The following is a 24339-nucleotide window of genomic DNA, read 5'->3' as shown; positions in this document are numbered from 1 at the left end:
ACACGGAGTAACACAGAGCAACATGGAGTAACATGGAGCAACACGGAGCAACATGGAGCAACAAAGAGCAACATGGAGTAACATGGAGCAACATGGAGTAACGTGGAGCAACACAGAGCAACATGGAGTAATATGGAGCAACACGGAGTAACATGGAGCAACACGGAGCAACAAAGAGCAACATGGAGTAACGTGGAGCAACAAAGAGCAACATGGAGTAACGTGGAGCAACACAGAGCAACATGGAGCAACACAGAGTAACATGGAGCAACACGGAGCAACACGGAGTAACACAGAGCAACATGGAGCAACATGGAGTAACATGGAGCAACACGGAGCAACACGGAGTAACACAGAGCAACATGGAGTAACACAGAGCAACATGGAGTAACATGGAGCAACACGGAGCAACATGGAGCAACAAAGAGCAACATGGAGTAACATGGAGCAACATGGAGTAACGTGGAGTAACGTGGAGCAACATGGAGTAACATGGAGCAACACGGAGTAACATGGAGCAACACGGAGTAACATGGAGCAACAAAGAGCAACATGGAGTAACATGGAGCAACACGGAGCAACAAAGAGCAACATGGAGTAACGTGGAGCAACAAAGAGCAACATGGAGTAACATTGAGCAACACGGAGTAACACGGAGCAACACGGAATAACACAAAGCAACGCAGAGCAACATGGAGCAACACAGAGTAACACGGAGCAACATGGAGCAACACAGAGTAACATGGAGCAACACGGAGCAACACGGAGTAACACAGAGCAACATGGAGTAACATGGAGCAACACGGAGCAACACGGAGTAACACAGAGCAACATGGAGTAACACAGAGCAACATGGAGTAACATGGAGCAACACGGAGCAACATGGAGCAACAAAGAGCAACATGGAGTAACATGGAGCAACATGGAGTAACGTGGAGTAACGTGGAGCAACATGGAGTAACATGGAGCAACACGGAGTAACATGGAGCAACATGGAGTAACATGGAGCAACACGGAGCAACAAAGAGCAACATGGAGTAACGTGGAGCAACAAAGAGCAACATGGAGTAACATTGAGCAACACGGAGTAACACGGAGCAACACGGAATAACACAAAGCAACGCAGAGCAACATGGAGCAACACAGAGTAACACGGAGCAACACGGAGCAACACAGAGCAACACGGAGCAACACGGAGCAACATGGAGTAACATGGAGTAACATTGAGCAACACGGAGCAACACAAAGTAACATGGAGCAATATGGAGAAAGAGGGCCATTGGAAAGGGGCCAACCAGTAAGAATGAAGATGGAGATCATTAAACAGAGAGCCACTAGACTGACCCTTTGCTCACCACATAATTCTCATTTAAAGCACTATTAAGTGCAGAAAGATGCAAACTGCAGGAGTAATCATGCAAGAAAATAGCTTCACCCACAATTCAAACCGAAAGAGCAATGTGTGAGATGGGCTCTCCAAATCTAACCCAAAATGTGCAAATTGCTCGAGAGAGAGAGAAGGAGAAAGTAAGGCTGAGAGATTACATCTCATCCCCACCAGCATGATAGGTACTGGTCGCAACCATCTACCCACACCAAAGCACTGCCAAGACCTATGGCTACAGTGTTTGGAATAACGATGGGCACAGTGTTTGGAATAGCGGTGGGTGCAGTGTTTGGAATAGCGGTGGGTGCAGTGTTTGGAATAGCGGTGGGCTCGGTGTTTGGAATGGCGGCGGGTGCAGAGTTTGGAATAGCGGTGGGCTCGGTGTTTGGAATAGCGGTGGGCTTGGTGTTTCGAATAGCGGTGAGTGCGGTGTTTGGAATAGCGGTGAGTGCAGTGTTTGGAATAGCGGTGAGTGCAGTGTTTGGAATAGCGGTGAGTGCGGTGTTTGGAATAGGGGTGGGCTCGGTGTTTGAAATAGCGGTGGGTGCAGTGTTTGGAATAATGGTGGGTGCAGTGTCTGGAATAATGGTGGGTGCAGTGTTTGGAATAGCGGTAGGTGCGGTGTTTGGAATAGCGGTGAGCGCGGTGTTTGGAATAGCGGTGAGCGCAGTGTTTGGAATAGCGGTGGGTGCGATGTTTGGAAGAGCGGTGGGCTCGGTGTTTGGAATAGCGGTGGGCTCAGTGTTTGGAATAGCGGTGAGTGTGGTGTTTGGAATAGAGGTGGTTGAGGTGTTTGGAATAGCGCTGAATGCGGTGTTTGGAATAGCGGTGGGTGCGGTGTTTGGAATAGCGGTGGGCTTGGTGTTTGGAATAGCGGTGAGTGCAGTGTTTGGAATACAGGTGAGTGCGGTGTTTGGAATAGTGGTGGGCGCGGTGTTTGGAATAGCAGTTAGTGCAGTGTTTGGAATAGCGTTGGGCTCGGTGTTTGGAATAGCGGTGGGCGCGGTGTTTGGAATTGCGGTGGGCTCGGTGTTCGGAATAGCGGTGAGTGCAGTGTTTGGAATAGCGGTGAGTGCGGTGTTTGGAATAGCGGTGGGTGCGGCGTTTGGAATAGCGGTGGGCTCGGTGTTTGGTATAGCGGTGTGCGTGGTGTTTGGAATAGCGGTGAGTGTAGTGTTTGGAATAGCGGTGTGCGTAGTGTTTGGAATTTCGGTGGGTGCGGAGTTTGGAATAGCGGTGGGCGCGGTGTTTGGAATAGCGGTGGGCTCGGTGTTTGGAATAGCGGTGAGTGCAGTGTTTGGAATAGCGGTGAGTGCGGTGTTTGGAATAGCGGTGGGTGCGTTGTTTAGAATAGCGGTGAGTGCAGTGTTTGGAATAGCGGTGGGCTCGGTGTTTGGTATAGCGGTGTGCGTGGTGTTTGGAATAGCGGTGAGTGCAGTGTTTGGAATAGCGGTGAGTGCGGTGTTTGGAATAGCGGTGGGCGCGTTGTTTAGAATAGCGGTGAGTGCAGTGTTTGGAATAGCGGTGGGCCCGGTGTTTATATAGCGGTGTGCGTGGTGTTTGGAATAGCGGTGAGTGCAGTGTTTGGTATAGCGGTGTGCGTGGTGTTTGGAATTGCGGTGGGTGCGGAGTTTGGAATAGCAGTGGGCTCGGTGATTGGAATAGCAGTGAGTGCGGTGTTTGGAATAGCCGTGGACGCGGTGTTTAGAATAGCGGTCAGTGCAGTGTTTGGAATAGTAGTGAGTGCGGTGTTTGGAATAGCGGTGGGTGCAGTGTTTGGAATAGTGGTGAGTGAGGTGTTTGGAATAGCGGTGAGTGCAGTGTTTGGTATAGCAGTGAGTGCAGTGTTTGGAATAGCGGTGGGTGCAGTGTTTGGAATAGCAGTGAGTGCGGTGTTTGGAATAGCGGTGAGTGCAGTGTTTGGAATAGCAGTGGCGCGGTGTTTGGAATAGCGGTGGGCTCGGTGTTTGGAATAGCGGTGGGCTCGGTGTTTGGAATAGCGGTGGGCTCGGTGTTTGGAATAGCGGTGAGTGCGGTGTTTGGAATAGCAGTGAGTGCAGTGTTTGGAATAGCGGTGGGTGCAGTGTTTGGAATAGCAGTGAGTGCGGTGTTTGGAATAGCGGTGGATGCAGTGTTTGGAATAGCAGTGAGTGCGGTGTTTGGAATAGCGGTGGGTGCAGTGTTTGGAATAGCGGTGGGTGCAGTGTTTGGAATAGCAGTGAGTGCAGTGTTTGGAATAGCAGTGGGTGCAGTGTTTGGAATAGCAGTGAGTGCGGTGTTTGGAATAGCGGTGGACGCGGTGTTTAGAATAGCGGTGGGCTCGGTGTTTGGAATAGCGGTGAGTGCGGTGTTTGGAATAGCAGTGAGTGCAGTGTTTGGAATAGCGGTGGGTGCAGTGTTTGGAATAGCAGTGAGTGCGGTGTTTGGAATAGCGGTGGACGCGGTGTTTAGAATAGCGGTGGGCTCGGTGTTTGGAATAGCGGTGAGTGCGGTGTTTGGAATAGCAGTGAGTGCAGTGTTTGGAATAGCGGTGGGTGCAGTGTTTGGAATAGCAGTGAGTGCGGTGTTTGGAATAGCGGTGGATGCAGTGTTTGGAATAGCAGTGAGTGCGGTGTTTGGAATAGCGGTGGGTGCAGTGTTTGGAATAGCAGTGAGTGCGGTGTTTGGAATAGCGGTGGACGCGGTGTTTAGAATAGCGGTCAGTGCAGTGTTTGGAATAGCAGTGAGTGCGGTGTTTGGAATAGCGGTGGGTGCAGTGTTTGGAATTGCAGTGAGTGCGGTATTTGGAATAGCGGTGGGTGCAGTGTTTGGAATAGTGGTGAGTGAGGTGTTTGGAATAGCGGTGAGTGCAGTGTTTGGTATAGCAGTGAGTGCAGTGTTTGGCATAGCGGTGGGAGCAGTGTTTGGAATAGCAGTGAGTGCGGTGTTTGGAATAGCGGTGAGTGCAGTGTTTGGAATAGCAGTGAGTGCGGTGTTTGGAATAGCGGTGGGTGCAGTGTTTGGAATAGCAGTGAGTGCGGTGTTTGGAATAGCGGTGGGTGCAGTGTTTGGAAAAGCGGTGAGTGCAGTGTTTGGAATAGCAGTGAGTGCAGTGTTTGGAATAGCGGTGGGTGCAGTGTTTGGAATAGCAGTGAGTGCGGTGTTTGGAATAGCGGTGGGTGCAGTGTTTGGAATAGTGGTGAGTGAGGTGTTTGGAATAGCGGTGGGTGTGGTGTTTGGAATAGCAGTGAGTGCAGTGTTTGGAATAGCGGTGGGCTCGGTGTTTGGAATAGCGGTGGGCTCAGTGTTTGGAATAGTGGTGAGTGAGGTGTTTGGAATAGCGGTGAGTGCAGTGTTTGGAATAGCGGTGGCGCGGTGTTTGGAATAGCGGTGGGCTCGGTGTTTGGAATAGCGGTGGGCTCGGTGTTTGGAATAGCAGTGAGTGCGGTGTTTGGAATAGTGGTGAGTGAGGTGTTTGGAATAGCGGTGAGTGCAGTGTTTGGAATAGCAGTGAGTGCAGTGTTTGGAATAGCAGTGAGTGCGGTGTTTGGAATAGCGGTGAGTGCAGTGTTTGGAATAGCAGTGAGTGCAGTGTTTGGAATAGCGATGAGTGAGGTGTTTGGAATAGCGGTGAGTGCAGTGTTTGGAATAGCGGTGAGTGCAGTGTTTGGAATAGCAGTGAGTGCAGTGTTTGGAATAGCGGTGTGTGCAGTGTTTGGAATAGTGGTGCGTGAGGTGTTTGGAATAGCGGTGAGTGCAGTGTTTGGAATAGCGGTGGTGCGGTGTTTGGAATAGCAGTGGGCTCGGTGTTTGGAATAGCGGTGGGCTCGGTGTTTGGAATAGCGGTGAGCGCAGTGTTTGGAATAGCGGTGGGCTCGGTGTTTGGAATAGCTGTGAGCGCGGTGTTTGGAATAGCGGTGGGCTCGGTGCTTGGAAAAGCGGTGGGTGCGGTGTTTGGAATAGCGGTGTGTGCGGTGTTTGGAATAGCGGTGAGTGCGGTGTTTGGAATAGCGGTGAGTGCGGTGTTTGGAATAGCGGTGTGTGCGGTGTTTGGAATAGCGGTGAGTGCGGTGTTTGGAATAGCGGTGTGTGCGGTGTTTGGAATAGCGGTGAGTGCGGTGTTTGGAATAGCGGTGGGCTCGGTGTTTGGAATAGCTGTGAGTGCGGTGTTTGGAATAGCAGTGGGCTCGGTGTTTGGAATAGCGGTGGGTGCGGTGTTTGGAATAGCGGTGGGTGTGGTGTTTGGAATAGCGGTGGGCGCGGTGTTTGGAATAGCGGTGGGCTCGGTGTTTGGAATAGCGGTGAGCGCGGTGTTTGGAATAGCGGTGGGCTCGGTATTTGGAATAGCGGTGGGCGCGGTGTTTGGAATAGCGGTGAGTACAGTGTTTGGAATAGCGGTGGGCGCGGTGTTTGGAATAGCGGTGAGTACAGTGTTTGGAATAGCGGTGGGCGCGGTGTTTGGAATAGCGGTGAGTACAGTGTTTGGAATAGCGGTGGGCGCGGTGTTTGGAATAGCGGTGGGCTCGGTGTTTGGAATAGCGGTGAGCGCGGTGTTTGGAATAGCGGTGGGCTCGGTGTTTGGAATAGCGGTGGGCTCGGTGTTTGGAATAGCGGTGAGCGCGGTGTTTGGAATAGCGGTGGGCTCGGTATTTGGAATAGCGGTAGGCTCGGTGTTTGGAATAGCGGTGGGCTCGGTGTTTGGTATAGCGGTATGCGTGGTGTTTGGAATAGCGGTGAGTGCAGTGTTTGGAATAGCGGTGAGTACTGTGTTTGGAATAGCGGTGGGCGCGGTGTTTGGAATAGCGGTGAGTACAGTGTTTGGAATAGCGGTGGGTGCAGTGTTTGGAATAGCGGTGGGCGCGGTGTTTGGAATAGCGGTGGGTGCGGTGTTTGGAATAGCGGTGGGCGCGGTGTTTGGAATAGCGGTGAGTACAGTGTTTGGAATAGCGGTGAGTGCAGTGTTTGGAATAGCGGTGGGCGCGGTGTTTGGAATAGCGGTGAGTACAGTGTTTGGAATAGCGGTGAGTACAGTGTTTGGAATAGCGGTGAGTACAGTGTTTGGAATAGCGGTGGGCGCGGTGTTTGGAATAGCGGTGAGTACAGTGTTTGGAATAGCGGTGAGTACAGTGTTTGGAATAGCGGTGGGTGCAGCAGGACGAGTATCAGGTATTAATTGTCCCATCATTCAGTTTGACAGAAATGTCTCATACTCAGATTCTCCAGCTGCCTCTGAACCCTGTGCATTTTCTCAACATCGCAGATGCCAGGTGTCCCCCGGATGGAAAACAATCCCAGAGTGGCAAACAAATAGTGGGCAAATCTGGCAAAAGTGAAAATAGAATTGAAATTGCAGACTGCTGTTAAATTCCAAAGGTGAAAGGTGTGTGAGTGTAGGGATTTTGCTAACACTGGTGGAATTGGTTCACTTGGTTTTCTTTGTCTGCAATAGCCATCTTTGACGTATCAAGGGCACCTGTTGCAAGCCCTTAGGTGTGTCCAACTGGCAAGTTTCACTGAAGATGAGATGTTAATATGCTCCAGCCTGGCACAATTGGTAAATTTCCCACAATCTGTTTCCTGTTATGAAACATTTGTTATGCTGTGTGGCGTCCTGACTTGATCCAGGAGAGAGTCTTGGTTAGGACGTGAAACGGTTACATGAATTCAGCAGCAAGAATATGCAGACTTGCTCATCTATTGTACACAATGAAATAACAAGGACTGAACGATTCTGTCCATCTTGTTTTAATTTCCTGTTCATTCCATTAGGCTGTGCTATCTACTTGTTTTATGTGATTGCAAGATCATTAATATACTAGTACAAGTACCTAACATCATATCATGGCAGCCAAGAGAGCACATTTCAAGGTGATTTGGGAAAAATAAAATCAAAGCTGCTGTGAATTTACAAGCTGGCATTCTCTGCTCTAATATTCTACAAATCTACCTACATAAAAGGATTTGTCGCACTGCTATGATAATGCCTCAAGATATGCACATACCTCTTGTTTTAACACGTCATAGAGTCAGTTTCACATTAGCAATCAACAGTATAGAAAGCTGAAACGTCTGTTGAATATTAACTTTTTAACATTGAAGCTCTGTTATAATTTTCTGCTGAGGATTTTCAGATTGCTTTACTCGGGTGGCAAACGTGGAGAGTGGGGATTTAACTCCTGGGGCACATTAGGAGATATTGAATTTCTCCAACTTAACTCCAACTCACATTTCTAGTTTGCATAGATACAAATCATGGTTGGGGGGGGAGGGGGGGTGCAAGGGGATACAAGTTTTCACTCTGCTGCCAGGAGGCGGATAGGTCCAGGTAACTAGTCCAATGGCATTAATAAAGAGCCACCATTTGCCCCCATCTTTCAGGATTAACTTGTTAAATATCTTGCAGTGGTGAATGGAACCATAGCAGCTATAGATATAGAATAGTCATCTGTTCACAACTTACGACTAACGAGAGTCAAAGGTTATCAGGAACTAAAGCAAAGTGCTGGAGAAATGCTAAGGCCTGGCAGCATGTGTGGAGAGGGAAGCAATCATATCGAGTCTGATATGATGCTTCCTCAGAGCAGAGTAATTCAGGAGGTGGGCACAAATCTGTAGGTGAGGCATCATCAGATCAGCCGCGACTATCTTGAATGGAGGAGTAGACTTAAGGGGCCGAATAGCCTGTACCCAGCTCAAGATTCATGTCTACATAATGTAAACATAATCATTCTTCATGGACAAAATAACATGTTAATCAGAAACTGCTAAGGAAACTCCTGCTGCTTCAGTCTCTAGACTCCCAGAATGAATTATATTTTTTAAAAGTCAACAAAAGGATTAAAGACTTTATTGCTTTTTAATATTTAATTTTAATTCCGCAGGTATGAAGAAGGACATGGGTCACCAAAAACTAAGTGAAATTTGAAAAAAGAATGATTATTTCAGTGAGTTGATGTGTAGTGTAAGAGAATAATACATGATTCAAATTGATCAGACAGGATTATCAAAGAATTCTTCAGGCTGCCCAATTGTAGCATATTATCAGTGTGCATGTAGGTGGATAATATTTAATCTTATGTGGAGATGCTGATCTTGTTTCATCTTTGATTAAATACACAAGCTAAATCCAATTACTGTAGCTGCATGGAAATGATAATGAATGCTCCAAAGAATTCTCATCCATTGATCCTGGCTATGGTGGGGGAATCTAAAAATTGACAAGTTCTCATACAGCTATAATATTATAATCACAAAATGTTGCTTGCTTTCAAAATAATAACCAAGCATTTGTTACTTCAGCCTGGGAGCACACAAAGAAGTGCTACAATACACGTCTCGAGAAATTTCATTTGGATGCCCGGACTTCACAATCCTGCAGTTTGTAAGGATGCAAAGCATTTTTTTGGGGTTGGGAGACCTGCAACCTACACAAGACCATGCACACAGACCAGGGCAACGTAGGGCCTTCTATTGTTGGGGTGGAAGAGGAAGAAAATAACATGACTTGGCACAAGAGAAACAAAATCAGGTCCATGTAACAAGCTGCCCAGATAAGAGAACAAAGGAGGACATAGCAGGGGAGCATAGTGCCATCATCGGCAGAACAATGTCATTACATCAGAATTTCACATTGACTGTTTTACTTTAAGAATGAGAATATGGGAATTTGTAATTAAAGTGTAAAGTAGGGGGCAAAATGTTGGACTTTAAGGTGGAGACTAATTGCATCTTGATTGCAGTAATGGTTGCACACTGATTTTGTTTGACCTGAAGATTGTATTGATTAATGTCTAGGGCCATTGATACGTAATATGACAGCAAGAAGGAAAGTAGGACTGATAACACCAATCTAAATTCTGTATCATCCATGATTGCAAAGGATTGTTATTTCAGAAAATTCTGATGCTTTGATCACATCATCTTTAAACCCATATCAAATCACTCCAAACTCCACTACCAGCAAAGTGAATAGTCCCACTTTTTCAATGTAAGTGATGCAGGTTGTTTAAGCAGGGAATCATTTCTTCCTACCTTTCTGAATCTTTTACTGTTGATATATGAGGCTTAAACTTGTTTTACCTTCAGAAATCCTTGTTGAGTGTCCCGGATGATTTCTACCCTATCCAGGTGATCATAAAGGGTAACCTTTACAATCTTGTCCCTTACCCTACAATTGATCTTTGAAACTGGGCCAGTAGTTCTTGAGTTCTGATTTGTTATCCTTGCAGAAAATTGGAACTACTTTGGGCATCCTTCCAACCAAACAGAACAACTCAAACAACTCAAAAGGTCGCTGAGTTGTTAAAGTTCTAGGCAAATGGCTTGTGGTTTTCTCATTCTTTAATCACTCTTTGGTGAATGTCCTCTGAACCAGCAATCTAATTCATCTTAATGTTTCTTATTATATCAGAATTGTTTACAATTTTATTACCTGAGGTTCGACCTGTGGTTGGCAGTAGGATTTAGAAATATCGATCTGAAATAATAATTTTAGTACCACTGTCATGCTTTAGTTGCTCACCTGAATCTGACCTATTTACAGTAATAATTTTCTGACTCCTAATTTAACCATTGTTACTGAGATTGCCTGCCATCGCCCTTATTGATCTCTTTACTACACTGGCTGCTTGTGGTTTTCTTCATTGAATACAATATTTATATCTATTTTTAGTGTAATCTTATTCCATTAAATAACTTGCTTACATTTTACTCTATTCTGCACAATTCAGTTTGGTTTGTAAATGTCACATTGTAGAAATTATTTGCCTGAAACCGATTCCTGAATCCTAGCAATTCAAAACAACTTTTGGGATAAGGATCTTCCTTGCCATTCCAAATAAAAAGCTATGTGTCCCTTGTGTAATTGAACATCAGAGACTGACTGCATTTGCAAGGCTTTATATCTCCGATAGAAACCTCAACATATGTTACTGTTCAAATTCATTAAACACTGAAATGGTTGGTATCTCCTGAAAACATACAAATCTCTTTTCTTATTTTTCCACATTATATAAAAGCAATTCGAGGAGACATTTTAGATTGGGTTAGAATAATTATAGGAACCTATTGACTCAGAAAGCAATTGGAAAGAATTTACACTGACTGCATAGCTCCAGTAATGAAATGCTGCTCATCCTCCTGTGGAGTAACTTGTACTATTCATTGTAGATCTTTGTTTTTGATTGCTTTAGTTGTGTTTCCAATTTTACAGAAATGTTCCAGCCAGCAAAGTAATAGCCACGATCAAGCTGTCTTTGACTTTTGCCTTTGTTGGTTAATTAGTAAGATTTATAACTTGGCAACAATCTTATTATGCTACACAAAGCAATTTAAATTCCATGACCAGGATGCACTGCAAAGTGGTGATACTAATTTGCATAAAAGACAAAGGCGTGGATGCAACCAAAGTCAAAGTTAATGCTGAGCTTCTTGTTAAACGGTTAGAAATAGTTTTCTGCTGGTGAAATGCATGATTCATAAACATATCATCTTAAGAACATAAAATCATAGAGGAGCAGGACAGTGTTCCCTCTTGGGACCACGCAGCTACTCCAAAGTTTCGCTCACATTACGTGTATGCATGCTTATGTCACGTATACCCATGTTGGTGCATTGACTTCCAATTCTGAAAGTTGCTGTCAGCTGTGGAACTCAATGATCTTGTGCAGCAGCAAGAAACATTAGAGAACATAGGAGCAAGAGTAGACCGTTTGGCCCCCTAAGACGATAATGACTAACCTTCCACCTCAACCATATTCATCACATTATCCCTATATTTAGTGCTCGTAATGTCCAAAAAATATCTTTGACTTGAATATATTCAGTGATTGACCATCCACAGCTCTCTGCACAAAAGATTTCCAAAGGTTTACATATATTTAAGTGAAGAACATCTTACCTTGGACCTAAATTGTTCACCTTTATCGACATAGGCTCAGAGGGCTGAAGGGCCTGTTCCTGGGCTTTAGATTTTCTTTGTACTCTGAAAGTATTGACTCCTCATTTGAGACCCTCTAACCAAAAAACAAATCCTCCCAGCATCTAACCAATCAAGCTCCTTAAAACTTTTACGACTTATCTCTCATGAGATTGTTTGCAATTTGGATGTGCCAGTATTGGACTGGGGTGGACAAAGTTAAAAATCCACACAACACCAGGTTATAGTCCAATAGGTTTATTTGGAAGCACTAGCTTTCAAGGTGACAAGACCACAAGACACAAAATTTAGGGCAGCACGGTAGCTCAGTGGTTAGCACTGCTGCCTCACAGCACCAGGGTCCCAGGTTCAATTCTAGCCTCGGGTAACCGTCTGTGTGGAGTTTGCACATTCTCCCCGTGTCTGCGTGGGTTTTCTCTTGGTGCTCCGGTTTCCTCCCACAATCCAAAGATGTGCAAGTCAGGTGAATTGGCCATGCTAACTTGCCCATAGTGTAAGGGAAATAGGTCTGGGTGGATTATTCTTCGGAGGGTCGGTGTGGACTGGTTGGGCCGAAGGGCCTGTTCCACACTGTAGGGAATCTAATCTAATTGATATATTAAACACATTTTAGATTAAGTCTTTCATCTTTTAGAATGGGATATGCTAGTTTTGGTTCTTGAATACATAAATCCCAGAACTCCTTTTAAGTTACATTCTCAAGATAGCTTTTCTAACAATACGTGCCATCTCAGCTCAGACAATGCATTCAAGGTGTGACTTAAACTCTGACTGTGTCCCAATGTTGATTCAGACTGGTTCAGTTTCTAAAGTGGCATGTACAGAATCTTGCATGGATTTATGCAGCTTTTCAGCAAATAAAATGTAATTCTGCAAATACAAATTCACCCCACAAACTATATGTATACGTGTGCAGGAAAGATGGAGTGAGTGTGTGCATGTGGGTGTGAGTGTACGTGATAGAGTGTGTGTGAACATGTGTGTGTGTAAGCTTGGTCAAGTATGTGTGTGACTGTGATGGGGTAATTACCTGTGAGAGGGTGCGTGCGTGGGTGTGAGGGCATGTATATGTTTGCATATGAGAGAGAGCTTGTGTATGAGTGTGTGAGTATGTAAGAGAGTGTGTGTGTGTGTTTGTGTAAGAGAGAGTGTATAGTGCAGTGGGGTCACCTGTAGTGTGACATGAACCAAAGGTCCCAGTTAAGGCCATCCCCATGGGTATCAAACTTGGCTATCAGCCACTCTGCAATGTCTCTTGTCTCGAAGTCTGCCGTGGAGGATGGTCACCTGAGGGTACGAGGCCGAATGTCCCAGACTGCAGAAGTGTTCCCCGGCTGGGAGGGAACATACTGCCTGGTGATCGTTGCGCGGTGTCCATTCATCCATCATCGTAGCCTCTGCTCAGTCTCAACAATGTACCATGCCTCGGGACATCTTGCCTGCAGCATGTGAGATAGACAACGTTGGCAGAGTCACATGAGTACCTGCCACATTCATGGTGGGGGGTGTCCCCATGTGTAACGGTGGTATCCATGCCGTCACTCTGACACATCTTGCAGAGGTTGCCGTGACAGGGTTGTGCAGTGTTGTGATTGATGTTGTCCTGAAGGCTGGATAGTTTGCTGCGAACAATAATCTGTTTGAGGTTTGGTGTTTGTTTAAAGGCGAGAAGTGGAGGTGTGGGGAAGGTCTTGGTGAGGTGCTCATCCTCATTGATAATGTGTTGCAGGCTGCGAAGAACATGGCATAGTTTCTCAGCTCCTGGGAAGTACTGGACAACGAAGGGTACCCTGTCGGTTGCAGCCTCTGTCTGTCTCCTGAGGAGGTCATTGCGGTTTCTCATTGGAACACGTTGGAACTGACGGTCGATGAGTTGAGCATTTTAGCCTGTTCTTATGAGGGCATCCTTGTGCACTTTCAGGTGTCCGTCACATTCCTCCTCATCTGAACAAATCCTGTGTCTGCGGACGGCTTTACTGTAGGGGATGGCTGTTTTAATATGTTTCTGTTGGAAGCTGGAGAAGTGTAGCATCGTGAGGTTATCCATGGGTTTGTGGTAGAGTGAGGTGCTGAGGTACCCATCCTTGATGGAGACGCATGTGAACAAGAATGAGACAGATACTAACAGTAGTCCATGGTGAGTTTGATGGTGGGATGAAACTCGATATCACTGTGTAGTTGTTTCAGTGACTCCTCACTATGGGTGCAGAGGAAGAAAATGTCATCAATTTGCCTGGTCTATAGTGTTGTTTGGAGGTTCTGTACAGAAAAGAAGTCTTGTTCGAACCTGTGTATGAAATTGTTGGTATATTGAGGTGCAAATTTGGTCCTCATAGCTGTTTCATGTGTCTGGTTGAAGAACTGGTTGTCAAAGGTGAAAATGTTGTGGTCGAGGATAAAAAGAATGAGTTGTAGTTTGGTGTTTGGAGATTGGCGGTTGTTGGTGTTGAGTACTGAGGCTGTTGCCGCGATGCCGTCATTGTGGGGGATGCTGGTGTAGAGTGCGGAAACATCCATTGTGACGAGGAATGTTCCTGGTTCGACCGGTCCATGGGTGCTGAGTTTCTTTAAGAAATCTGCAGTGTCGCGACAGAAGCTGGGGGTTCCCTGTACAATGGGTTTCAAGATGCCTTTGATGTAGCCCGAGAGGTTCTCACACAGGGTCCCCTTGCCTGGTATGATGGGACGTCCTGGCGTTTTGGCTTTGTGTATCTTCAGAAGGCAGTTGAAGTCACCTACGTGAGAAGTTCTTGGGATGAGGACGCGTAGGGAACTCTGAAGGACTGGATCCAAAGTCCTGATCAATGTGTTTAGTTCAGAGGCGTGGTCTTTATGCAATCACATGTAACCTTAGTCTCCTCAATTTGTTGTATTAGGACAATCCTTTCATCCCAGCAATCATTTAGTGCAGTATTTCCTTGGTAGTCAGCTTCAGATAAACTGTATGTCCAATTTAGAACATAATTCAACAAACTCAACCACTTCCATTTACTTATGTGATATTAATTTTGTTGTGGTGGAATATCAACTAAAATAATCCAATGTTCTGCAATGAGTTATTGCTTGGATTATGTTTCAAATTCTCTGGAGTCAGATTCCAACCCACAACTTCAGAATTAGAGACAAGAGTACCAACTAACCCTGAACCAAAGAAATAGTGGAATGCGTTGCTGAGTGTAGAATGGAGGATAATAGATTTCTGAGACAGATGGACCAGTTCAGGGGCAGATGGGTCCTGTACCAGTTGATGGGTTACACCTTAATGGGACTGGGATTAACATCCTCATGGGGAGATTTGCTAGTGCTGTTGGGGTGGGTTTAAATTGGCTTGTCGGGGGTGAGAATCTGAGGGGTAACCCAAATCAGAAAAATTTAAGGTTAGTAACAGGAAGTTGAAAAGGTGCTAGGGAGAGGCAGAAGAAACAAACCCAAGCATTGAGTCTGGTCCGAAAACAGAATGATGTCCCAAAAACAAAACAAAACTGAGGGAAATCTGCCTGAATATATGCAGCATTTACAACAGGTAGGCATCTAAAAACAGGATTTGAGATACAGGGGTCTGATCTATCATAATAGAAACCTGCTGCAGGGTGACCAGGACTGGGAGCTGAATGTTCAAGGATATTCATTTTTTGGGAAAGACAGGCAAGAAGGAAAAAGAACAAAATCAGAAATTGTTGGATAAACTCAGCAGGAATGGCAACATCTGTGGAGAGAAAGCAGAGTTAACATTTTGGGTCCAATGACCTTCTTCTGAAACATTAACTCTGCTGTCTCTCCACAGATGCTGCCAGACCTGCTGAGTTTATCCAACAGTTTCTGGTTTTGTTTCTGATTTCCAGCATCTGCAGTTCTTTGGTTTTTTTGAAGAAGAAAAAGGAGGTGGCATTGCCCTGATAATAAGTGATGGGACCAGAACATCAGTAAGGGAGGCGCTCAGGTTGAGAGAACAAATTGTAAGAGAATCCTTCAGGATGAATGAGCATAATATCGAATTTTTCATGATGTTGGTGAGATGTTCATTGTGAAGCAATGTTGCTAAATTTGAAAAAGGAAAATGATGACATGAGGAACAAATTAGTAGAAGTGGTTTGGGAAAATACATTCAATACATTCATTCTACACAGGCAACTAGTCCATGGCATACATGACTCTACAGTCCTTCAAGATGCAACAACTCAATGAACGGTCAGCCAACCATGACTGATAAAGGAAGCTCATGATTAGGTAAAGTCAAAAGAAAAGGTTGATGAAAGTTTCCTGAAATAGCTGTAATTCTGAGGATTGGGAGGTTGTTTACAATTCAACAAAGGAGGCCCAAGGAACTGAGAAGGAAAGGGAGAATGGAAATGAGTGCAATTTAGCAAATAAAAACATAAAAACAGGCTGTAAAGCTTCAAAAGATATATGTAAAGGAAATATCTAGCTAAAACAAATGTGTTTCCATTGCAGGCAGAGGCAGGAGTGTTTGTAATGTGGAATTGAGAAATGGCAGAGAAGCTAAATTGTTACGTTGTTTTCACTGAGAAAGATCTCGCTGGAGTAGGGATCTGAAATTAGCATCAGTAAGAAGATTGTGTGGAAAAATGAATGGAGCTGAAAGCTGATAAATCCCCACAACCTGATATTCTACATCCCAGGGTGTTGAAGGATGTAGCTTTAGAGATAGTTGATGCAATGGTGATTATCTTCCAAATTTCCATCAATTCTGGAATGATTCCTGTGGATTAGAACAAATGTCACCCCATTATTTAAGAAGGGAGGAAGAGAAAATGTGGAACTACAAACTTGTTAGCCTTACACCAGTAATACGGAAAATGTTAGCATTTTTACAAAGGAAGGATTAAATAAACATCTGGCTGATCATGACCTGATTGGTCATAGGCATAATGGATTTGTGAATGGAAAATAGTGTTGTCAAACTTGGAGTCTTTTAAAGATGTTACTAACAAAATTGATAAAAGAGATTGATGGACACAGCATTCTTAGACTTTCAGAATGCTTTTGATAAATTCCCCCACAAGAAGCTGGTTAGAAGTTTAAAGCACATAGCATCAGAGGTAATATCCTGGCATGGATTAATGATTGGCCAACAGACAGAAAATGGATTAGAAATAAGTAGATCATTCTCATGACTTGTGCCCCAGCTGTTCTTAGGTCAAAGCTAGATAGATTTTTGAGCAGTGAAGGAATTAAGGATTATGGTGAGAGGGTGGGTGAGTGAAGCTGAGGCCATGACAAGATCAGCCATGATCTTATTGAACGGTGGGCCAGACGGCCTACTCCTGCTCCTAGTCCTTATGTTCTTAATATATATCAATGATTTAGAGAAGGGAGTCAAATGTGATATTTTCAAATTTCTCAAGCTTTGAAGAATGAGAGATTATCTCATTGAAATTTACAAAATACTTGAAGGGCTCGATGGGATAGATGCAGGTAAAATGTTTTCTCTAATTGTGAGACCAAACCAGGGGGATGCTACTTAATTGGGATAAGGAGGACTATTTGGAATTCTCCACCCCAAAGGGTCGTGGAAGCTCAGTCACTGAGTATGTTTAAGGTAGAGATTGATATATTTCCAATTACCAATGGTGTACAGGATTGCAGGGATGGAGTAGGGAAAAGGCCTTAGAATGTTCAATCAGGCATCATAATAGTGAATGTTGGGGTAGGTTTGACAGACTGAATGGCAACAGTGAGGACTGCAGATGGTGGAAATTAGATTCTAGATTAGAATGGTGCTGGAAAAGCACAGGTGGTCAGGCAGCATCCAAGGAGCAGGAAAATCGACATTTCGGGCAAAAGCCCTTCATCAGGAATGGCCTACTCCTGTAACTCTGCTCCTTCTGTTCTTAAAGCTAGCTTTCAGAAAAGTTTTATGAAACAGGTAATTTTACTTTAAAATCCTTGGTGACAAACTGATGAGCTAGTCACCGATCCCAAGGAATAATGAGATAGATGAGATCTGTCGGAAGCTGTGGCTCTTTATTTTTGAAAGATTGTTCTCATTAGGATGGCTCTGTGTGTATAGAATGGGCCCCTTATCCAAACCCATCAAATCCCTGATGGACATCCTGCATTGATGTTATCTCCAAAGTAGCAGAGGAAGAGATTTCAGTCATGGAAGGTAGCTGGAAATTAAATAAAGTCATTCCAGTGAGAAAAGTGTTCGCTACAGTGATCTTTTGAGCAGAAGTGTGAACACTACAGTTATTCGCTATAGCCTTCAAATGTATTTTGTTCACACTACATTAAAAAATAAGTGGCAAAATGCTACGATGTTGCATTACAAGTGGTGCAATAATCTGTGAAGTCTAAATTATAGAATTTCTCCATTAATTCCTTGAATTGTTATGCATTTCCTGTCATGGTTGACAGTATGGAGAGAGATTTGGATCACATGTCTTTTCAGATCTCTTGATGTGTTTAATGAAGGAGATGAATGGCCCTTTTCCTGGTTACATTGTGCTTTCATTCACAGCAGAATTCAAGTAGGTAGCTTTAAACTGTGAACTGTTGCAATCGCTGAGTGTAATGACACATGAAGTCAGAACTCTCTTGTTTTAATCTGCTGTATGCCACCAGGTCACAGTTTCAATAAGGAGTTTATTTATAGCTGCTTTCCTAATTGCTGCTACAGTTCATGCATCATCATATCATGTCTCAATTTTGCTTTTCCATCCTGTCTCCAGGTTCATAAGGAAGCAGGGTTTAGACAGGATTTTCTTTGAGTGTGATACGCACATGTGGCGCCTAGGAGACAGGAAAATCCCTGAAGGTATCACTGTCGATGGTGGTTCTGACTGGTTCCTCCTCAGTAGAAAATTTGTGGAATATGTGAACTATTCTGAAGATGAGCTGGTGAGCCACATGAAGCAGTTCTATGCCTACACCCTGCTGCCTGCTGAGGTAGGAAAGAAAAAGCTAAGATTCCTTTGTGAATATTTTTAAAAAGAAAATGTATTGTGTCTCACCACAATTGTTGTGTTTAGCTATTAGGTATCAGTGGACTTTTAAGCAAGTGAATATTTTTGATTTAAAGACTGAATTTACAGTTTATTGCATGTGACATCATAGCCATGTTAAGAATCAGAACAGGCATTGTCCAGAGCCAAGGAAAAGTCAAAGGCAGTGCCTGCTCCACTAGAATAAGACCCAGTGCTGCTTAATTGCTGCAGCTTTTGACCACATGATTTGCAGCTATCAAGAACATTGTATGTGGGGGAGTTAGAATCTGTGGTTTAAAAAGACTAGCCCATTTTAGAATATTCTGGTCTTTTCAGATTCACTACAAATGCTACGGAAATCTCCACATTTTTGAAATGACCTGAGTATCTATTGTCATCACTGTGTATTATATTATGATGAACTGTTGATTCTCATTTTTAAAAAAGTTATGTTGCCAAGTTAGTTAAACGACTGAATAGTGAATTGTTGTCATGTTGTAAAACGGCTTCCAGGTTTCCTCACAATGTTTCCCCAAAGTTTAGAATTCCTGGGCAGCCATCAATCAGATGTATGTTCATACTGAGTTTTGATGTTTACCTCTGAATCAAGAAATAATTTAACCCTACTTCACTTCCCCCAAACAAGGACTAAGAGATAAATAGTATGTTAGAATTTTGAAACTGGAACCATAGCCCACTTCAAACTCCCCCACTTGTAGATTTAACCCTGGAGCAATGAAGCATGATTAATTGGATCTGCTCGCAGGTCCATCTGAATGATGGCATGAGGCTGCCTTCCTTCATTTCAACAATCTTTGTCTTTTTTCAAACTCATGTCAGTTGGTGTTTCCTGGCCTCAGAAAATGAAAAGGTGCAAGTATCATTATAGCATTGCCTGTGGGCCAGGCTTCCTCCAGCCACCCACTAAACCAATACCCATCATGTCTACTTGCCCTCACTACCATCCACCAGCACGACACTCACTTTGTGACCAGCAGCTATGCTCCTCATTGATTGATTACTTTGTATTCTTCACCCCTTCATCGACATGCTTTCCTCTGGGTTCCCCAGGATTGTTCCCCAGGCTTCTCACCTACCTATCAGGCTGCCTGTGGACAATAAACTGACAGAAAAAAATCTGAAAGGATCCCTGTAAATCTTCAGACTTTCCTGATTGCAACACAGCTTCCTGCTCTGGGCTAAAACCCAGGTCAATGTTCCTGAAACTTATTATTACAAATTAGATAATAGTTCATATCAGCATTGAGTTTATCTGGATAATGTCTACAGTGAACTTGACATTCACAAATAGCCATGTGTTACTGTCTTAGACTTTAAGATAATCAGGTAATGTTGCAGTGATTCTAATTTCACTTTGAGAAAGAATCATCTGTTTAACTATACACTTGCTGATCCTTCATGACATTGGACATTTACTCAGTGATAACAATGACTGGAACGTGAGGTAATATTTTATTGGTTAGGATTTACTTTTGATTTTCTCACATTTATTGCAGACATGTATAGGAAATGAAGTGACACATTTTACAGAATGCTGAATTGAATCACAAGTGAATCTGTGGAATTCTTTAGGACTGAGGGTAGTTTAAGGCTGAGACATTAAATATATTCAAGACTGAAATGAACAAATTTTTAATCAGTAATAGATTTGAAGGCTATGGGAATAAGGTGACAAAGTGGATTTGAGGATTATCAGATCAGCCGTGATCTCATTGGCAGATGGAACTCAATGGGCTGAATGGCCTCTATCTGCTCCTATGTACTATAGATCCAGAAATGATTTAGTTCTGATTGCCGTCTTCATTCAGTGAAATCTCTGTAGTTTCTTGATGTCGCTTAATTTCTTGTGGATTTCAGCAAAAAAATGTGAAGCAAGAACATATAACCAACAAAGTATCACCTCACTTTCCAGTCTTTATTATTATAAATTATTATCATTATTATAAATATTCAGTGTCATGAAAGGTCAACCATTTTGTGTGGTTTGTGTATAATATGAGCTTTCTATGTCCTATGTTTGCTGTTTATCCAGTATAGAAAGTATAAAATCTGTTTTCTAAATGATCATATCCTATTTAAGAAGTTCATAATTCCTAATAGAAAGGTAGAAAAGCAAGAGTGGGCCAGTCAGGATCAGGAGTGGGCCAGTCAGGCTCAGGAGTAGGTCAGTCAGGGACAGGAGTAGGTCAGTCAGGGACAGGAGTAGGTCAGTCAGTATATAGAGCCTGCTTTGGCATTCAGCATGTTCGTGGCTAATCCTCTCTCTCTCTCTCTCTCAAAGATGTACATATGTCTCCACATACCTCTTTATTAATTAGTGAACTGCAGAGCTTTGACATACTCAGTTATGATGACATAATTTTGTTCTTTATCTTCCCACACTTACCAGCAGTTTGTTTTTATTTCCATCCCAAAATAATACTCATGTTTACAATTGCCAGAGGTATGTATCATGTCCCGGTACTGTGCAGTGATGCCATCTGCAGATGTGGCCAGGATAAGTTGTCAAAGTCTCCTCTGGTCTGGCAGTACCTGTCTGGGGAGGTGGAGTAAAGCAAACTGCTGTCTTGCCTGTTAATTCCAGGGACGTGTTTCATGGTGACTGTGTAATTTTGACAATTAGCCTGGTTTCTGCTCAATGTTCCAGTTTCTATCTTCTGTCAAAGTCACTCATATAGAAGCAAAGAAAGCTGCTGGTCAAAGAAGAGGTGTGCTGATTTTCAGAAAAAAACTATTTTGTTGGATTTTAGGCTTGATTTCAAATACATCAAAGTTTATTATCTTTGGATAGCAGCAAAAACACAGACTGTGCGTCCTTAGAGAGCAAATTATTTCTACGGATGCTGATTAATTTGTTACCATGAACTGGGATTTTGACATCGAACTGGAAAGCTCAGTTAAAGATATTTCCCAAATTGACAGATCCACTTCCTTTAAAAAGGTTGCCTTCTGCTGTACTTCCCTTCAGGGAGGGAGAAGTCAGGCTTACCATCTCGAGTGGCAATTGGCAGGCAGCCTTTGGAAACAGTGCCAAAGCGATCTGATTACAAGGTCTTTGAACCAATTGTGTTAAAAGTTATGCTTAGTCCTCTCGCCCTTGCCTCTCATTCACCTTCTATGGCCTCCTTTTTTCCATGGACCCCTGCAATTTCCATGCCTATTCACCAAGAACACAGTACAGAACAGTGAGTCATAGAAAATCAATAGCCAGTCTTGACACACACTTAACAAAATAACCCATTTTGAAATCTTAAATACATCTGTTGCCCTTACAATCCTTGCTTTTATAAAAATGTCAGATGGAACCCTTCTCGTACAATAACAGACGTGTATCTCATTTTACATCATTTGATCTTGTCTGAATAAACATGCAGCATTGAAAGAGAGAGTTCAAAAAAAACTTTTAAACATGTCAATCAAAATAAACCATCCATTTGCACCTATGAACGACATTCCTTCTCATTTTTCTTGCTGCTGCACACACCTCCAAAGTGTGTGTGCAGTTTGGCCAATGGAAACTGCAAATCAATGTATCGCATATTGATCAGCTTACGCAAATCCCCTGAGTGAGCGTGCAGCACAGAGGGTACATTGGCTCAGCAAGGTCTGTTTTCACAGGCAATCTGTTCATGTTGGAAATGAACCAACCATTCATAGTAGGTCATCTCTGACTGTATCAACAAAAACAGACATGTTTCTCTGGTTGGCGTTAATATGAATGTCTCGCAGAGCTCCAAGGGTGTAATCCGAGAAGACACTGCCTCTTTGAGATGATGGTGGATAGCAACTTATGCATTACTGAGTGTCATAGAGTTATACTGGATAGTACAGAGGAGGCTCACTACTTTAGTTCTGGAATTGAGAAGGTTAGCTTATGAGGACACATTTAGTATACGGGGTCTATACTCGTTGGAATTTAGAAGAATGAGGGGGGATCTTATAGGAACATATAAAATTATGAAGGATATAGATAAGAGAGAAGCAGGGAATTGTTTCCACTGGTGGGTGAAACTACAACTCGGGGCATAGCCTCAAAATAACGAGGAGCAGGAGTTGAGGAGGAACTTCTTCACCCAAAGGGTTATGAATCCATGGTATTCCCTGCCCAGTGAAGCAGTTGAGGCTTCCTCATTGAAGGTTTTTAAGGCAAAGACAGAGAGATTTTTGAACAATAAAGGAGTTAAGGGTTATATTGAGTGGGTGGAAGTCCACAAAAAGATTATCATGATCTGATTAAATGGCAGACAGGCTCCATGGCCCAGATGGCCTACTCCTGCTCCTATTGCTTATGTTTTTATGTTCTTATGTATTGCTCTCTTAATATTGAGTTCCTGGGCTTGTCTTTTCCTTTTGAATGTACTGTCTGTACATGTTGTTTTTACCATTAGTCGCTTTCTGTTTCCTCCCAGTAGTCTGTCTTTTTGTACCAATTATATTGCTCTGGAATTCTGGGTGATTAGTAAAAGCTCACAGGGGGACAGGTAATTAGGTACATTTTGCTTACTCACATGAAAATATATGACTGTTTGGATTCAATCAAACTGTTCAAGGAAAAAATCCACATTCACTGACCTTTCATTTAATTTTTAGGAGGGAGTGGCTACATTACAGTGGGTCACATACCATGTAGTTTGAGCATGGATTATGGATTATAACTGCATGAAAAGGTCAAATTGATACCTTTAGCCAGCTAATATGATTTGATTGAATATCAGCTATATTTTATATATGTATAATCCAAACTAAATTAAACTGAATAAGAATGAGATTGATCACAAACTGGCTTTACAGCTGTCTATCACCAATTCAGGTTACAGTCAGAGGGGAAAGGGGGATGCCTGCTCTGTCATTCAAGATTATGGTTAATCTGAAATCTCGCTCCATCTACCCATGTTTTCTCCAGATATCTTAATATTCTTGTTGACCATATTCTATCAATTGCTCTTTTACTTGGGCTTTGCACTGGCAGGACAAAGTAATTAGACTCGCTACCGATATCATTGTCTTAGAGTAAGTAAAGATGAGAAGTTCAAACGAGTGTGTGGAGTTTGAGAAACGTTAAGTGTGGAGATAGATTACCTATATTATCAGATGTCACCTTTACCACCTATTACATAAACACTGGCAAATAACTGCAAAGCTTCTGATTTATTTAATTTTTAAAGATACTTCATCTGGTCTGAAACATGCAGAATGCATCATGACAGAAGCTTTGTGTTATGTCAGATGTTCACATTCAGCTGGATGTTAAATGTTAACATTTCGTTACCTTTCTAATTCAGTCCTTCTTCCATACGGTCCTGGAGAATAGTCAGCTCTGTGAGACGATGGTGGATAACAACTTGCGGATTACCAACTGGAATCGGAAACTTGGCTGCAAGTGCCAGTATAAACACATCGTGGACTGGTGTGGCTGCTCCCCCAATGACTTCAAGCCACAAGATTTCCACCGCTTCCAGGTAGCTTCAATACTTGCTGATAAATATGGCTCCAACTGGTCCTAACATTACTCTTACTGCCAATGATACTGCTGTTACAAAAAACAACTTGTGTTCAGACATGAGGGCTGAGGTTCTGGTGAATTCTCATGGTGTAAGAAAGGAATTCACCAGAATAGCTCTCAATATTATTAATTGTCAGTTCTGATCTCAGGATTATTTTTCGTGTTTGGAGGGTAGGAGCCAACAAGGATCTGTTGATTATTTGGATCAGAATTATATTGGGAAAAGGCAGGAGTTTGGTCCAGGGAATGGGCACATTTGGCTGAGTGGCTTCTTTCTGCACTGCAACAATTCTGTGGTTCTGTGAAGGTGAAGCTAATAAAGGTAACACCATATTCACAAGCACGTGAGGTGGAAAGGATTATTGGAGAGTGGGAACTGCGTTGTTAAAAGAAAGGGGATAAAACTTGATGTCACCTGGTGTGGGAAGCTGAGAAGGAAAGTTGAGTTATCAAATATTTAGTGAGTGTGGGATTCGAGAAGTAGAGATTAGGCTTGTCGATAAGATGAGCTGAGGGGGAAGGGGGAAACAGATGGAATGTGAGCATTGCTGGCAAGGGCAGTATT

General features: G+C 43.3%; 1 protein-coding gene across 1 annotated transcript in view; it reads left to right on the top strand.

Annotated features, from left to right (window-relative positions):
• xylt1 (xylosyltransferase I) overlaps window positions 1-24339 on the top strand; it is a 250210-nt gene that overhangs the window by 201023 nt on the left and 24848 nt on the right. The window contains exons 6-7 of the mRNA XM_087997591.1: window positions 17996-18212; window positions 23554-23730. Coding sequence (XP_087853717.1) covers window positions 17996-18212; window positions 23554-23730 — 394 coding nt within the window. The remainder of the gene's footprint in view (window positions 1-17995; window positions 18213-23553; window positions 23731-24339) is intronic.

The sequence above is a fragment of the Chiloscyllium plagiosum genome, unplaced genomic scaffold (genome assembly GCF_037043375.1).
Source record: "Chiloscyllium plagiosum isolate Xiang-an unplaced genomic scaffold, Cpla_swu_hap1 HiC_scaffold_20, whole genome shotgun sequence".
Lineage (NCBI taxonomy): Eukaryota > Metazoa > Chordata > Chondrichthyes > Orectolobiformes > Hemiscylliidae > Chiloscyllium > Chiloscyllium plagiosum.
The sequence above is the reverse complement of the archived record's forward strand: the minus strand, read 5'-3'. Positions and strand labels throughout refer to the sequence as shown.